Source organism: Notamacropus eugenii, chromosome 3 (genome assembly GCF_028372415.1).
Source record: "Notamacropus eugenii isolate mMacEug1 chromosome 3, mMacEug1.pri_v2, whole genome shotgun sequence".
Lineage (NCBI taxonomy): Eukaryota > Metazoa > Chordata > Mammalia > Diprotodontia > Macropodidae > Notamacropus > Notamacropus eugenii.
This window is the reverse complement of record NC_092874.1, coordinates 462,200,008-462,216,942: the sequence shown is the minus strand read 5'-3', so window position 1 is coordinate 462,216,942 and position 16,935 is coordinate 462,200,008. Positions and strand designations below refer to the sequence as shown.

The 16,935-nt window shown below is 39.7% G+C and overlaps 1 protein-coding gene across 2 annotated transcripts in view; it reads right to left on the bottom strand.

Annotated features, from left to right (window-relative positions):
- CADPS (calcium dependent secretion activator) overlaps positions 1-16,935 on the bottom strand; it is a 544,059-nt gene that overhangs the window by 79,024 nt on the left and 448,100 nt on the right. For both annotated transcript variants that reach the window (XM_072598786.1, XM_072598785.1), the window contains 2 exons: positions 12,829-12,976; positions 740-814 (listed from right to left, as the gene is read on the bottom strand). In XM_072598786.1, coding sequence (XP_072454887.1) covers positions 740-814; positions 12,829-12,976 — 223 coding nt within the window. The remainder of the gene's footprint in view (positions 1-739; positions 815-12,828; positions 12,977-16,935) is intronic.

The window sequence follows — 16,935 nt, the reverse complement described above, 5'->3', positions numbered from 1 at the left end:
AATATTTGACTTATCCGGCTTTCTCTTCATTGATTATGTGATTGCAAATATGAAATGCTACTGAAATGCAAAGTGACACAATATTATCGAAACATGCAGAGCACACGATAATATTCAATATCCTTTTTTTAATAAAACAGTGCAAAACAGCTTTAATGTTCCACATTAGTGCTATGTTTAATCCAATCTATTTTTATTTGCATTTTTATCAGTAATTTCAGGAAGCTGAAGATTCCCACTGGCAAATATAAATGCTTTCCCTGTCTCTCTCTTGGTTTCACTTAGCTCAAATTCTATAATTCATGAGGAGGACTGAAATAGCTTTATCTGACTTTTATGCTTTATTATGGCTCTCTCTGCATCTGAAACTAGAAGGGAATGGGGGCTTTTCATGATGGCAGCCTTCTGTATTAGTGTGGAAGTTTTGCTGCTCTAAAACCGAACTTTGTCAGCTTGGAAAAACAATTTCCATGTCACCGCATGTGGCGTTTGGGGATGCGTTCCTATTAGGTTAACATATGCCAGTTCAACCATTTGTCTTCACACAGTTCCTTTTAATCATTAGGAAAATCACTCTGAGCCGAGGCACTTGGTGACGCACAGGCATCTCGTTTCCTGAGCTATTCAACTAGCCGGCTCAACTTTTTTTAATGTGTGACATTTTAATGGAAATGCAGGAATGGAAAATAAAAAAGGAGGATATTCGTGATGCCACATTTCACCTGGTGCAGAAGGTTACCTTTGCCACTAAGAGTGTTATCATTTCTTTAACAGTTTCTTCAATTAGTTCATCTATTTTTGAATGGTATTGATGCTAAAGAAAAAAAATACAAAGAGACAAATATTAGCTTGCTCCATAAGTGATGGCACGGCAGTAATCAGTTGCTTTTATAAAATATGATTTAAAAATAAAGGCTAGCTCAGAAAGTATCTTTATATTGGGCTTTACCAAACAGCTTTGCTGACTCCTTGACTTGAGAACTTTTGATGGAGGGAGTTCTAAAGCCCTTTTAAAATTATCTGACTAACTCATTCTCATACAAGCTTCTCCCTGACTTTGATACTGAGGAGACAGACACACACATTTACAAATGATGTGTAAATGACTTAGCGGACTAGCACTATGAAGGGTAGCTTAGAGTTTGGAAGATACAAAGCACAATGGAAAGACTAGTCGAGGAGATGAAAAGGGGTCTTTGGAAGCCATTTGGGAAATGGATACTATAACTAATACCTGAGCTGCAAAACCTTGAGGACCCAAGGTCTCAAACGACCAAGCTCCTTGAGGTTCTCATGGTGCAGTGACTGGGAAAGAATGTTAAATTTGGAGTTACCAGACCCAGATTTAAAATTTCCCTCCCCCACTTCCTTACTCCCTGTGACACTGGGGAACTGGCTTTATCTCTCTGGACCTCTATTCCCTTATCTGTAAAAATAGAAGGTTAGGTTAAATAATATCTAAAATTCATTCCAGCTCTAAGACTGATTTCTAAGGTTTTAAACCTATTCTAAGAGCTATGATACTATGATCTTGGGACATTGACCCTTTGATTGTCCAAATCTTTCTTTGGAGGAACAGCTCAGGGTCCATGTTTCTGTAGGGGTATATTTGGATGGATAGTAAATCAAAACACCTAACAGAAATCGATGATACTTTTTTCCCTTTCTCTCACTCATTTTCACTACTGTTAATTTAAAATAGGGATGTTAGACAAACAGGCAAAACCCCAAAACACCCCAGCGCAAATAAAAATCTGTTATAAATGCCAAGCGTAGATTGGAGAAGAGAAGGGAGTGTGACTTCAATTTAAAAAAAAAGTCATATGCCAACTCTTTTGCATTCATTACACCCATCGTATATTCATCTGAGTTGTTCTATATTTTCTTAGCTAAGAAGATAACAATGTGATTAAAAAAATAAAATGTTCAATACACTTACCCACTCTTTAGCAAACTTTTGGATGAATGATGAATACGAACAGAAAAAAAGAGAAAGGTGCAATAAAGGGCAAAAAGAACACATGAATGAAATGATAAAAAACATTCTTGAAATTAGAAACTGGGGTTCTGAAGAAGCCGTGCCAACAGGACAGAAAGTATAAGCAATGACAAATGAGGGTTGACATTTAGGTAACTGGCAATCTCAATTATTTCCAAAAAGCCAAGAGACAGTAAGTTAAATTAATTCACCCAGAATTATGGTGGAGGGTAGAGCATTTCTTGCCCTTTGTACAAAGAAGAGCCCTGAATATGGAGTTACAGAATCCCAGCTCTGTCATTTATTAGCTGTGTGGTCTTGGGCAAACAATTCAACCTCTCTGAACTTTTGTGGTCTCTTCTGTAAAAAGAGTGAGTAGACTAGAGGACCTCTAATATCCCTTCCAGTTCTGAATCCACAGTAATATTAATATTTATGGGATATCTACGGACATTTGTTGTCGACGATTTCCCAGATATGTCTGGAGGGATATTATTTACTCATCAGTAAATAGTCATATCATTTGGAAATGGCATTTTTTTCTTGCAATGGTCTATATTTATGAGTGTATTTTTCATTTGAATTCTGTGGAGGTTTTGGGTGAAAGTTCACAATAGAAGGTCATGTACACAGCTACTTACTACAGTGGTGCGTGTGTGTGTGTGCGTGCGCGCCCACGTGCATATGTGAGTGTGCATGTGTGTATGCCATTGTTATCTAAGGAAGTGGAGAAAGATGATTTTTATATAGAAGTGAAACTTTTTCCCTAATAGAAAGGCAAATCATATGTGCTTCTCATGATAGCTAAGGGATGGGGGGGACAGGAACGGTGTGATTAAAAGTAAGGTCAACACCAAGATCAAGTCTTTAGGGAAAGTACCAGGACCATTCATCTGAGAAGTGGAGAAGCCCAAGTACAAAGAGGCATGAAATTGACTTGCAGACCTTGGGAGTATCCTCTGCAGATCCTACTAGAAAGAAAATCCAAATCCAACTAGGAGAATTATTTGTGGAGCTCAGTATTTCATCAAATGGGAAATTTAATGAGAAAATAAGTCATTTAGACAGAATCCTTTGTTATGCCAGTTGGAGAAACCTGAGGGCGGGGGGATTGAGGATAAAAAGTCAGTCACTTACAGGTGAAAGTGCAGTGGGAGATGAACTGGATCTGAAGTCAAACTGGGTTCAGATCCTAGCTCTGCCACTCACTACCTCTGTGACCTTGCCATAAATTTACTTTTCTGGCCTCAGTTTCCTCATATGAACTAGATGACCTCCAAGCTTCCTTCTTGTTCAAAACCTGTGATACCATGTTTTTGTTGTTTATTTGTTTCAGGCATGTCCAACTGTTTATGATACTACACATATCTGTTCATTGGAATTTTTATACTTAATATTGTTGTTCAATTATTTCAGTTGTGCCCAACCCTTTGTGAACCAATTCAGGGTTTTCTTGGTAAAGATACTAGAGTGATTTATTATTATCCTCTCCAGATCATTTTACAGAGGAGGAAACTGAGCTAAATAGGGTTAAGTGACTTGCCCAGGGTCACACAGTCAGTAAGTGTCTGAGGCTGGATTTGAACTCAGATTCTCCCAAGTCCAGGACCTGTACTTTATCCACTGTACTACCTTGTTAATAAATATAAATAATTCCTTTATGTTCTTTTATCCTGGTGTATGTGCGTGTATTGATACATACATGTATATGCACACATATGTTAAAAGGAAATAAGCATTTATATAGCGCCTACTGTGTGCCCAGGCACTTTGAACTCTTATCTCATTTGCTTCCTGTGAAGGAGGTGCTATTACACCCCCGTTTTACAGTTGATGAAACTGAGGCAAATAAGGTTGACTTTCCTGGGGTTACACAGCTAGGAAGCCTCTGGGGCTAGGTTTGAACTCAGACTTCTCAACTCCAGACCCAGCAGTTTATCCACTGTGCTACCAGCTGCCTCTAAAAATAGAGAAAACAAATACTCTATAGAATATATCATCTACCTACCTACCTACCTACCTACCTACCTACCTACCTACCTACCTACCTACCTACCTACCTATCTTTCTATCTATCTATCTATCTATCTATCTATCTATCTATCTATCTATCTATCTATCTTTCTATCTATCTATCTATCTATCTGTCTATCATCTATCCATCCATCCATCTATCTGTCTGTCTGTCTGTCTACAATCGATGTAATAGATTAAAAAAAAAACCTAAGGTAACTGTATATTGAGTGTAAAACTCCACTGCACAGAAATATCTATCAACTGATCCAAAGTATTTCTCTCACCAACTGCCACCCACTTTTCTAGATAATTGTTCATTCCTCCCTCTTGCCCACTTTACATTTTAATCAAACTGACCTGCTGGACCATTTTGTGATATTCTGTTTCCTGCCTTGGTGCTTCTACACAGGCTGTTGTCCCCTTTGTCTGCAGGCTCTCCCCTGTCACTTTCTTCTCATTGAATCCCTTGTTCCCTTCAAAACACAACTCAAGGGATCACCTCTTACATGACCCCTTTCCTGATTCCTCTCTGATGTTAAAATTCTCCACCCTGGTTCCAGAAATTAATGTGTCTTTACATATCTATGATCAAGGCATCATAGCTTTAGAATAGGAAGGGACTTAAAAGACCATTTGGTCCAATTTTCTCATTTTGCCTGTTGTCTTCCCTCCATTAGAATGGAAGCTTTTTGAGTATAAGGACCATTTTGCGCTCCTTTCTTTGCATCCCCAGTACTTAGAAGAGTACCTTGCACCGAGCAGGCACTGAATATGTGCCTTTTGAATTGAATCGAATCCCAGGAAGAGATGCATTGCTAAGCCAAAGAATGTGTCTAACAGCAGGTAACACAACCCAAGCCACACATTGCATACTACCCATCAAATTCTGTCTAAAAAGGCTATCAAGTCTGGGAGCAAGAAGCTTGATTGCACCAAGAGATTCCTCCACCCCCCAGGTCATTTTAAAGTTTTCCATAGCTGCCCCAAAATACTGCTTAATTCTACTCATTATCCTATTGCCTTAATCAGGTTCTCTTTGGGCTGTTAGCTGTTCATTTTCATTGGATAAATTATGGGTTTTAACTCAAAAGATAATGGCTAGGTGTGTGAGAAGTAATACAGTGTGAAATGTATTGACAAACATATTTTCAATTAAGGACTTCTTTACAAAGCAAATAAGCACCCTGCTGAGAGCAACACCAGCTTTGTAAACAGCTCCACAGAGGAGAGAACAGATTTTGGAAGGGAAGGTAACAAAGGAGCCCATCCAAGAGAAATCATTTTCCTTCAAGAGAAATCATTTTTCTCTCGCATATTCGCCGGAAGGGACCTAAGCTTTACAGCCCAAAGAGCGGCAAGACGCTATCTCATATATGAGGACTATAACTGAAACTCCATATGCATAATCTCTTATGTAGGACATGGATTTAGGGTGAAGGTTTTCTTCTATCCCCTTGGGGTGAAAAAATAATTGCAATTTGGAGTTCAAAGATCTGGATTTGTGTCTGGATTCTATCACTGTTTGCTTATGTGAGCTTAGGATCATTGCACAAACTCTCTAGGCTTTGGTTTCCTAATCTACATAAGAGGGGGTTTGGAGTGACTTAGGTTGAGCAGTCAATCAACCAGCAAGTATTAAGTGTCTATGATTTGCTGGAAGCTATGTTAAACATTGGGATATAAAACCAAAACTGAGCCAATCCCTGCTCTCTTGGGCCTTCCATTCTATCCGGGGAAATAACACAGGTATATACAATCAATCAATCAATCAGTATTTATGGAGCATCTCCTAAGTTCTGGGCATTACTTCATATAACTGTATGCAGAATAAATGCAAAACAAACATGAGATAGATTAAAGAAGGGGGCATCAGAGGTTGAGGGGTTAGATAAAGTTTCTACAGAGCTTGAGCTGAGTTTTCAAGGAAGAAAGATTCTAAAAGGTACTGGGATGGAGACAGAGTTCTCTAGATATGAGGGAAAGCCCTTGTAAATGCACAGAAAAAGGGGAAGGGAGCTGTGTGTAAGCAACAGACAGAAGGTCAGTCTGTCTAGAATCTAGATAGGGGTGCAGAACCTTTGGCCTTGAGGCCATATGTGGTCCTCTAGATCCTCAGGTCCAGCCCTTGGATGAGGTTTGGATTCAGGCAAAGGGCCACTCTTGAGGACTTAGAGGGCTACATGTGACCTTGAGGCCAAGGGTTTCCCATCCCTGGTCTAGACTGTAGAGTGAAGAAAGAGGAGTAATGTATGAGTAGGACAGATATGTAGTCTGGAGCTAGGTTGTAAAGGGCTTTAAAAGCTGCACAGAAGAGCTGACATTTTATGCTAAAGGCAATAGGAATCCATTGGAGTTTATTGATAACAATAGTAGCTAGTATATACTTAAGGTTTAAAGGTCTGCAAAGTCCTTTACAGATACTAACTCATTTGGTCCTCACAACCATGCTGGGAGGCAAAGTGCTATTAATATCCCTATTTTATAGATGAGGAAACTGAGGTAGATGGATTTTACATGACTTGTTCAGACTCACATAACTAGTAAGCTTCTAAGATCAGATTTGACTCCAAGTCTAGCACTGTCTTTGCTGCATCACCTGGATGAGAAGAGGATGACACAGACTGAAGGTTAAGGAATTGACACCTATGTGGAGAACTGATCACTCAATCACATCACACGGACCCTCAAAATCTCTAGATTCTCCCTTTCCCTCCTTATAAATCTCTACCATTATCTTGTCCTCTACTGCCTAACCTAGCCCTGAAAATGTTCTCTTATGAAAGAATATATATATATATATATATACATATATATATACGTATATATATATGTATATATATATATAAAACCTCCTCCTCACCCCAGGATATTTTCTACTAGTTTTGAAAGTAATACATTAAGAAATACAATTTAAGAAAAATTGCACAATGGGGTTATTTCTGCTTTACACGTTGGGTCATCCTGTCCTCAGATGGCAACACAAATTAGCTTGCTACTATTTCCCTTTGCCAGGTTCTGGTAGGATTAAGCTAAACTGATTCATTTTCCACTTTTTGGGAATCACTGACCACTGAGATTTTGTTCTCCAGAAGATGTTGGGTATGCATAAGCATTCAGTCACCAAAATAAATGTTTCCATGGATGGTTGGAGTCCTATGCACATTTCAATCATTTCTTGCAATACATTCCCTTGAGGAGCCACCAACTACCAAATTCTCCCTAGCTTTCGAATTAGACACTGCTCTTTCCACCTGTTCATCTACCCCTGCCCCACTGATCCAGGATTCTTTCTAGCCCACTTTGGTTGCCATAGTCCTCTAATCCATTACTATGTCCTTCATGTGAAGTGTTCCCTTGATGTGACCAGGGCACCTCGATCCCTCTTCTAGGATTGGAAAGTTTGGAGAGACTTCACTCTGGTTTCGGATGAGCTACGTTTCTGCGAAATTCACAATCCCTGCATGAGAATGATTCGACTTGACTTCCTGTGCTGCACATTCTGCCTTGTCGTGTAACAGATTGTGTGTACGTTGTCTTTCTGTTAAGACCATCTGACCTTGGAAATGAGATGAAAACATTCTAGACCAAGTGAGAAGCAATTTAACGCACAACTTCATATCCATGGGTGCTTTAAAAATTCTGACAAAAAATAAATATTTAAGATGGTAAAGTATGTTTACCAAATGTTTGAACAGCTGCCTTTGAATGTAACATCACCCCAGAGGAGATGACAGAGATGAATTCAGGAAGTGAGCTTAAAATGAGAAACATATTACATCATCCAACCCGCATCTTGTCTAAAGTGAATTTAGGAAGTTTATTGATAAGGCCACCTATATGTTAGAGGCAGTATGGGGTAGTGGATAGAGTATCTGGTCTGGAGTCAGAAAAACTTGGTTTCAAATCCTGCCTCAGACACTTACTACCTGTCAGACACTGAGTAAACCACGTAACTTGTCTTTGTCCCACTTTTCTCATCCACAGGAGAAGGGAATTAGACTCTTTGGTCCCTGGGATCCCTTACAGCTCTAAATCTATAATCCTGTAGGTGGGTGGTAGAACTGTATGGGACCTGAGATATCTCTCAAACTATCTTGAGAGATATTTACAGATATTTAATAGATGAGCAAAACCGAGGCTCAAAGATTTGAATGACTTGTCCCCAAGGTTATAGTCCCAGTGTCAGAAATCAGATTAGAACAGTCATCCTGATTCCAAAGCCATCTCTTCTGCCCAAGCCACATCTTACTGTATGGTCTCACTGCTAGGTTGAGTCTCATATGTGGGGGACCTGTCTCCCAGGCATAATATCAATTCAATTTCTCCCTTCTAAAATCTTTCCCCCTCCTTGAGCATAACAGGTGCTAGCTCCTGAACAGCATCCCTAGGATTATTGGATCATACGCTCAGGGCTGGAAGCAACCACAGAGAATGATGAGTCCAACCTAATTATTGTACTGAGGAAACTGAGGCCCTGGGTGGTTAAGCAACTTATCTAAAGCAGAATTTGAACCCATGTTTTCCTGACCCCAACTCTACATCTCTATCCACTACTGCACAATGCCTCTGGCTAGTCTTTAATGCTCAAGAGGGACAATAAGCTATGCTATTTTTTTGCCTACTTTCCATTTTATTTCTTTAGGCAAACCCTATATAGAGGTGCCTCAGATCAACATAATTTTATAATAATGAGAATAGCATCATAATGACACCCAACTTAAGGTCGGTTACTTTCTCCTCCCCAGAGTATCTGGAATACAAAGGACAGACGATGAGAAGAAAAAAGTATCCCAAATTAATGCATCTAAAATGTTTTGCTTAACTCCTACAAGTCCAAAGTCACAATTCCATTTGCTGCTCTATTTTTCTGGTTTCTAGAAAAAGCTGAAGCTGAGAGCTTATCATCTGAGACCTTAGGATCATAGTTCTACTCAATAAGACTTTCCCATCCATACACCACACTAGGTTTTATTCCTTTGGGGAGATGGGTTGTACTTACTCCAGATCTGGACAATGGGTTAAAAAAAACCCCCAAATCCAGGCTGATCTGAGAGTTGTAACCTTGTTTAATTAGACCTCAAAGCTGAGGATGGCAGATCTTTGGGGAGGAAGGGGTTAACCATTCTTTCTATCCTTCTTCTGCAGTGTGGTTGGGTTCATTGTTTTCAGTCTTTGAACCAGTCTATTACCCTTCATCCTGTATTTGATGACTGAACAAATCTTGAAAGTTCTTTCGATGACTTAGTCATCAGTCATGGCAGTAGAATAGAAGCAGGGTTTTTTGTCTTTGTACTGACAGTATCTTGCACATTGCCTGGCACATAGTTGTTGAGTTGTCTTTCAGTTGTGTCTGACTCTTCATTACTCCATTTGGGTTTTTTTTTTTGGCAAAGATGTTTTGCCATTTCCTTCTCCAGCTCATTTTACAGATGAAGAAACTGAGGCATACAGGTTTAAGTGACTTGCCCAGGGATACACACCTTATAAGTTGTTAGAGGACAGATTTGAACTGGAGTCTTCCTAACTCCAGGCCCAGTTCTCTAACCACTGCACCCAACTAGCTGCTGTAAGCTGTCAGCACATAGTAGGTACTTAATAAAGGCCAGTTGATGGACCAATCTGGCCCAAAGCTGCATCTTATGTAGAAATTGGCTCTGTAGTGCCCCAGACATCCAGCTTTTGATGGAAACCCTCCATTATCTCCTGACAAGCTTGTTCTGTGATTGAAAATTTCAAAGTGAAAAAGATGCCTTCTTTATATTGAGGGGAAAACAGTCTCCCTATAATGTTTACCTTTTGATTCAAATTCTCCATTCTGGAGTAACCCCAAACAAGTCAAATCCTGCTCTTCTTTAAGGTTTAAGTTCATGCCTTAAGTCTTGTAGTTCTGTAAAACAAGACCTGAACCAAGAGGAAGGAGACATGAATTCTAGTCCTGGCTTGGATGCTAATCAGTACTGTGACCTTAGGAAAGTCATTCTTTCCCTCTGTGACTCCCTCAGTTTTCTCACTTGCCAAAGGAGGCCCCTCTTGACTCTAGCCCCTTAATTTCAGAAGTTAAATGTTCAGGAGAAATGAATGCCTGAATGCCTGAACGAATGTAAAACTGGCCTCAGAGAGAGTGAAACAAAACAAGTTCTCACAACATCAATAAACAAAACAAAAGAAGGAAGTTCTCTCCGTAACTTGGGCAGTGAGGATTTACATCTGATTTACAGATCTATTAGGTTCAGTTGTTTGTTAAAATATCCTTCCCAGGCAACTGCTTCTTCTCATGAGGGCTAGGATCTCTCAGAATCACTACGTTAAAGGCTTTCGCAAAGCACATACATTTCTGTAAGGTCTAGGTGTCTGCTGGGTTTTTGGGGGGACTGCCTTACATTCCAGGTGAAGGGCTGCTTCCTGTCTCAGAATCTGGTCCTTTTTTTGTTAGTGATTCAGCGATGTGGGGAGGGAGATGCGGGACCAGGATGAGCTAGTGAGTCAGAAATATGATTTCCAATGATGGAGGTTTTGAAACTAGAAAGTTGTGGCATGGGAAGGATGATCGGTGAGGAACTGTGTGGGTGATCAGCTGTGGAGTCCTTCATAGCACCCACCATGCTTCAGTTATCCCAGGCTTATAAGGTTAAAACAACCAAGTCCTGCTGTGCCATTGAATCAGTTCAGGGTCAATATGAGAATGTGCCCATCCAAGTAACAGACTGACTTCATGATATGCACAAAATCAGCCAAATTGGGCAATCAGTATAACGCAGACCGAACCAAACTGAAACCCATCTCAACCTGGTTGTAGCTACTCTTGTCAAATTTCCAACCAGCTATGTTGTCCATGTGTGTTGACTTAATGAAATGAGACCTTAACTCTCTGGACAATGGTCATGGCTTCATGGTAGTAGGGGAAGTGATCAGTGAGGAACTGTGGTTACTATATATTTGTTCCACCTCCATTCTCTTTTCTCCTCCAACAGTTGTACTTAGGTGAGATCAGGTTAACAGCTCCTTGAGAGAGAGACCACCATCACCTTTGTTTTGGCATCACTAGTGCTTAGTATGGAGCCAGACATAGCAGGTGCTTTGATAATGCTTATTGTTAACAGTAGCATGAGGTAGTAGACAGAGAGTTGACCTTGGTCACAGGAGCCCTCTACACCAATGAAATCACAGTTCCAAATATAACTTATTGATTAACTGACTAAGAGCAGCCCAAATTTATTTTGAGCAAAATTGATTAAGATCTACTACCTGCAAAGCACTCTGCTAAGTGCTAGGGATGCAAAGACAAAGATAGGATAAAATGTCCCTCTCCTCAAGAAACTTACAATCTACTAGAAAATATGTCACAAAAGGAGGTCCAAAGGATTTGCGTGGAAGTGGAAAGGGACCATGCTCCCTTTTGCTTTGAGAATGAAGGCTGTTGTTTTCAGACTTGATTGTATGGCTAGGAATCTATTTAGTACTAGCTGGTAGATCCACTTCCTTCTACTCCTGGCGGCCCCATATGAGGATTAGAACCCTTGGGTTCACATCATGGCTCCTATACTAACTAGCTGTGTGATGCAAGGGAAGTCATTTGACCTCTCTGTCTGAATTTCCTCCTCCGAAACTCATCTTATAGAATCATTGTGAGGAAAGTGATTTGTAAATCTTAAATCGCTATATAAATATTAATTCTTTTTATTACTACATATCCCAATCTTCCCTTGGATAGCTTCTCGTCACATCTGAAGTCTTTAACCTAGTCTCTCTGAGACGCAGTGGTTAGGGTGATTAAGGAAGATACTGAGAACTAACCTACAACCCTACAGTGTCTGATTCCATTACTGACCATTGTTTAAGCCCAAATTGGGAGCTTCTTCACAGGATGCTGCCTTGGGGGAAATAAGGTTGGGGATGATCTTGCCAGCAAGAGAATATCACACACAGACATTTAAAAATGGAAGATGCACAGAGAGAAAATAAATAATGAACAGGGAACAAATATAATTGAGTATAAATTCCGAACATGTAAGGCTGTATCAAAAAATCTGATTTAGGAGCACTTTATGCCAATTGGCAGGAACCTGAGAGTTGCCAGAAATGTTTCTGAATTAATTCTAAATTGGTATATGAATATCAAACTGGCTTAGCGCCATTGGGAGAAAACTGATCATGAGTCTTTAATCAAGCCCAACTTCCAGCTTCTTTCATCTTTCCATTTTAAATACCACATTAAGATTTGAAACATACCAAAGGACAAAACTTTTGGTCATAAAAGATGAAAAAAGTAAGGTTAGCAAGGTATACAACTTAAGGAGCTTGGTTACCCTGGGTTTGGGGGAAATTTCAGCATCTACTGACCCATGCTTAGGCGTCATGGAGACTTAAAGAATGTGTCCGGCAAATTGTGGGATGAAAAGATAAGAGTGGCTTCTGCTTTCCAGATGTTTCCCATCGATAAATCATGTCATACATGTGGGATTTCTGTTGCATGTGTGAAAGGGACAAGAATTTAGGCAAACACAGATCTGCCTTCCAAATAGTGACACAGACTCTGTGAACAAGGTCAGCGAGCATCACTTGGCTCAAAGGCACCTTATGCCCACGTTGGTCCCTGCCAATAACCACTTCCAAGTGCCTGAAATTCTGATCATGCATATTCATCAGAGATTTATTTGATAAACAGATCTTGAATATTCATCTGCATACCGTATATGTGGATGACTAAATTCACAAATGTTAGAGAATGTTTCTGAAACCAGCAGACTAGGGGATAGGATATTTGTGAAGTTTTCCCCTATACTTGATAGATGTTAAAAAAAATCTCCCTCCCCACCCCACCCCCTTTTTTTTACCTCTTGGCCCATTTCCATACTGCAAAGTTTTGTTGATTGGGCCTTGGCATCAACCATAACATTAAACATGGTGCATATTGACTGTGGGACTCGGAAATCTGTCGATCGGCTGGTTTTTTGCAGCTTAACTTCAAATGCAATCCTGGTTCTATTAAAACAAAGTAGAGAAAGATCATTTCAATGTTAAGACTGTAACAGGTGGAGGAGACATTTCAAGGGAGGGCAGTGAAATAGAAAGCTGAATACGCTAATCAGTAGTCATCCACAATGATTTCAAATGGGTGCTGATGAATATGAATTTCCAGACCAAAGAGGGCCATATGGAGTAGGTGCTGGTCAAGGAAACTTCCATGTTTCTAGCCTCTACAGGACATGCCATAGCCACAGTAATAGTGAATTAATTGGAATACAGAGCCTGTTGAATTTGACTACTTCACAAAGAGTTTGGATGGTGCGTGGTCTCTGCAGCATATTAAATCAAATAAAATGCACCTATGATGTGCCCTGAGGGGAATGCCTAGCTATCTTCTCCCTTGGTGTGCTATCATGGACCAGAAGCATGCAAGCAGGAAGGGCAGACATTGGAGACCTCAAACCACGACAGCTATGGAGCACTACCACAATCATTTTTCCCCTTTTTTTCTTCCCTCTTCACTTTCACATAGACCAGCAAGGTTCATTTTTACCTCTCCTGCTTAAATTGACTAGCTGGGGGCAGTCTGACAAGAATGGTCATGCCCAGGTACCTTCCTTCAGAAAACAAATATACCTGCTCCTTTTCCATCTCTACCACTCTGCTATGCTTCTATCCTTGCTGTGCTAATCTAGATGGTCCTGATCTCAGATAAAATCTTTCCTTCCTGATTTCAGATAAAATTCTTCCTTCCTTAGCAGTCAAGTCTGCACCTGAAACTTGATATATTTACAACCACACTGAATGTGCTATGGGAACCCACAAGTGCAGAAAAATTAACTCGTTAACTAATACTCCATGGTAAAATTATTGTATATGCAAGTTTGTTCAGATTGGCAGTTGCCTTGTTTTATTTTATTTCTTTTTCTAGTGAAGATTCAAGAGCAGTTTCTATTCTCCCTTTACATTTTATGGGAAAAAAGAAAATCATGGTGGTCTTACTCTATTGCCTTCTTACCATAAAGACCTTCCCCCCACTTTAAAACTTCCTAATGTACATTTTAATTCAGAGGGAGTCAGAAATGTAAAAGAATCTCATTGTAGCAGGGCCACAAGGGCCAGGCATGTTCCATTGGCACTGTTATGGACTCCTGCCCATTCCAGGGGTGGGGAACCTGTGACCTCAAAGTCATATGTGGTCCTCTAGGTCCTCAAGTGCAGTCCTTTGACTGAATCCAAACTTCATGGAACAAATCTCCTTAATAAAAGGATTTGTTCTGTAAAACTTGGACTCAGTCAAAAGGCCTCACCCAAGGACCTAGAAGGCCACATATGATGTCAAGGCCACAAATTCTCCACCCCAGGATATGTCTTGCCAACAATCTAGGGGTGAGTCCTACCCCTTGAGATAAATGTGCTAAAGGGGAATTCTTCCATATATAAAAAGCGATCAGGAAATAAAGGGACCCATCTAATTCTATTGTAATAGTAACAAGTTAATGTCACTTGAACTCTATGGATCTCATTTTACTCATCTATAAAATGGGGTTGATAAAAGAAACTTCTTCACTGTGTTGTTGTAAGAGAATTTATGTAAAGTGATATACAAATGTTGTTATTTTTGCTGCTTGCATTATCATCGTACTTCTTTTCATTATTCCAGAATTACTTACTAATAAATAACAGAAATCATGTTGCCTGCTGCAGAAATCATAATAACTATAGAACAGCCAAAATAAGGCTCTAGTCTGCTTGACAAAAGAGTGATGAACATATCCAACAGAACCTTAGAGGACTAAGGTAAGTTGGAACATAATTTTAAGGTCAGAACTCATATTCTTTAAAAAAAATATTTTTTTAAAAGAATCATCCATAAATTTTGTACAAGTAGGTTAAAAGGCAGGAATGACTTATCCTGTTTTCTTACCACATTGTTCATTTTGCAGCAAAGAAAAATCCATTCTGTTTTTTGTATCTTGAGCAACAATAGCATTTTATGGTTAAAGAATTGCCGAAGAGCCCTTTCAAGTGAAGCTTCTAAGGCTCATGCTATAGTTAGACCAAAGAAAGATAAGGAATGGAATGCATCTTTCAATTTCCATTCCATTAACTAGGTCTTGTTCATTTTCACAGGAGAATTGACCTCTCTTCTATTAAGTTCAAGGATTGTTGGGAGGTAGAAAGATGTTCTTAAATGAATACAAAGTCTTTGAGTAGAATTAGACGTGAGAGGGCCGAATAGATGGCTGCTTCTACCTGTAACAGACTGCAAAGCCAACCAATATACGAGTAGCTTATGAAATTTATTTAAGTTTCAGTAAAACTCAGACATTCCTAGATATCCTTCCTTTACCACTTTAGTATTCCAAATCTGGTGTATTTGTCCATTATGTGTTCTTAGGATACAGACCAGCTCCATAACCATAGCATGGGCTCCCTATTATGAACCTTGAGGGTAAGACATAAGATACTTTCATTGACTTTTGTGTGGCTCAAGGTATCTCTTAGACTCCCATGTATATTTTCTCAATTCTTAATTCTAAGATTTGAGTTTGAGCATGTGAATTGGGAGATTCTATCAAGGAATCACGAACTCAGGGCTAACTGAAGGCTGCTTTCAGCTCTTTCACCCTTTCCCAGAGCTGACAGTTCAAAGAGTCTTCATGCTGTGTACAGTCTTCTTTCAGGATTCCTTCTCATTTTTACCCTTCCATCCTTTCCCATATGTCTATTAAAATGAACCCGATTACTGTGAATGGCAGAATGGGTAATCCTTCCATGGCAACATCAATTTCAGCAGGGATTTTTCTGGAGAGGAGTAACTGTAATGGTTATGTATTACTTGGCCATCTTGATTGGTGGAGGCATAAAACTTCTGGGCTGAGTTATCAGAGAAGCCTTTCAGTGTTTGTCAGCTTATACCATGGAGCTGTTTTTACATTCTGTTTATGTTCAGGGTCAACTACTAATGGATATACTTTAAAAATATTTTTGGTAGACATGATGAAAGGAATCTGAGAAGTGTACTTATGGTTGCTACAGGATATATAGGACATAACATTTTAAAGTACCATTGAAGTCTGATTGAATGGGTTACCTTCAAATTTTTGGAGAGGTTTACAGAAGGAAACTATAGCCTAGAGAATCCCAAACTTGAACTTTGAAGTAGCATCAAAATGGCTCCCCAGACCAGCTATTGCCACAGCAGTAATCTGTTGCCCAAGGCTGCCCTCATTCTCCTTCAGTTACATAGCTTTGAACTTCATTTGTTACTCAAAACAGGAGAAGATGGTGACGTAAATTCCCATCTTCATTCAAACAAGTGCAGCTGATTTGCTGTGGTACATATCATCTTAAGGAACTTGGGATTGTTCGTTAGTTTTTTTCAGTAAGATTAGAAACAAATATTGCACTCATACTCTGGAGTGGCCCCTGTAAGTATGGGGACTGGCAGTATGACTATGATGATTAATTGATATTAATTTTATGACATTTCTGTCCCTGTCATCCTTTTAGATCCCCTACTTTATACAACTGGTGTGGACATTTCAGTAGCATCATTCCTTTTCTCTCTAACATAAAAAATGTCTCTTGTGCACTCAAGTGGTGAAATAGATGCATCATGGGCAAACAAAATAGTCATTCAATGAACTATTCTCTCTTTTTGGCATATCCATTTGGCTTTACGTTTTCTCAGAACAGCTATAGCTAGGAAAAGATGACTGAAAATTTAGATTGTGCTCACAGCACTTACAATCCTTTAATGACATAGGAGCAATAGAACTTAGCACCTAGTTAATAAGAATTCCTCCTTCCTTCCCTCCCTCCCTCCCTCCCTCCCTCCCTCCCTCCCTCCCTCCCTCCCTCCCTCCCTCCCTTCCTTCCTTCCTTCCTTCCTTCCTTCCTTCCTTCCTTCCTTCCTTCCTTCCTTCCTTCCTTCCTTCCTTCCTTCCTTCCTTCCTTCCTGTCTCTGT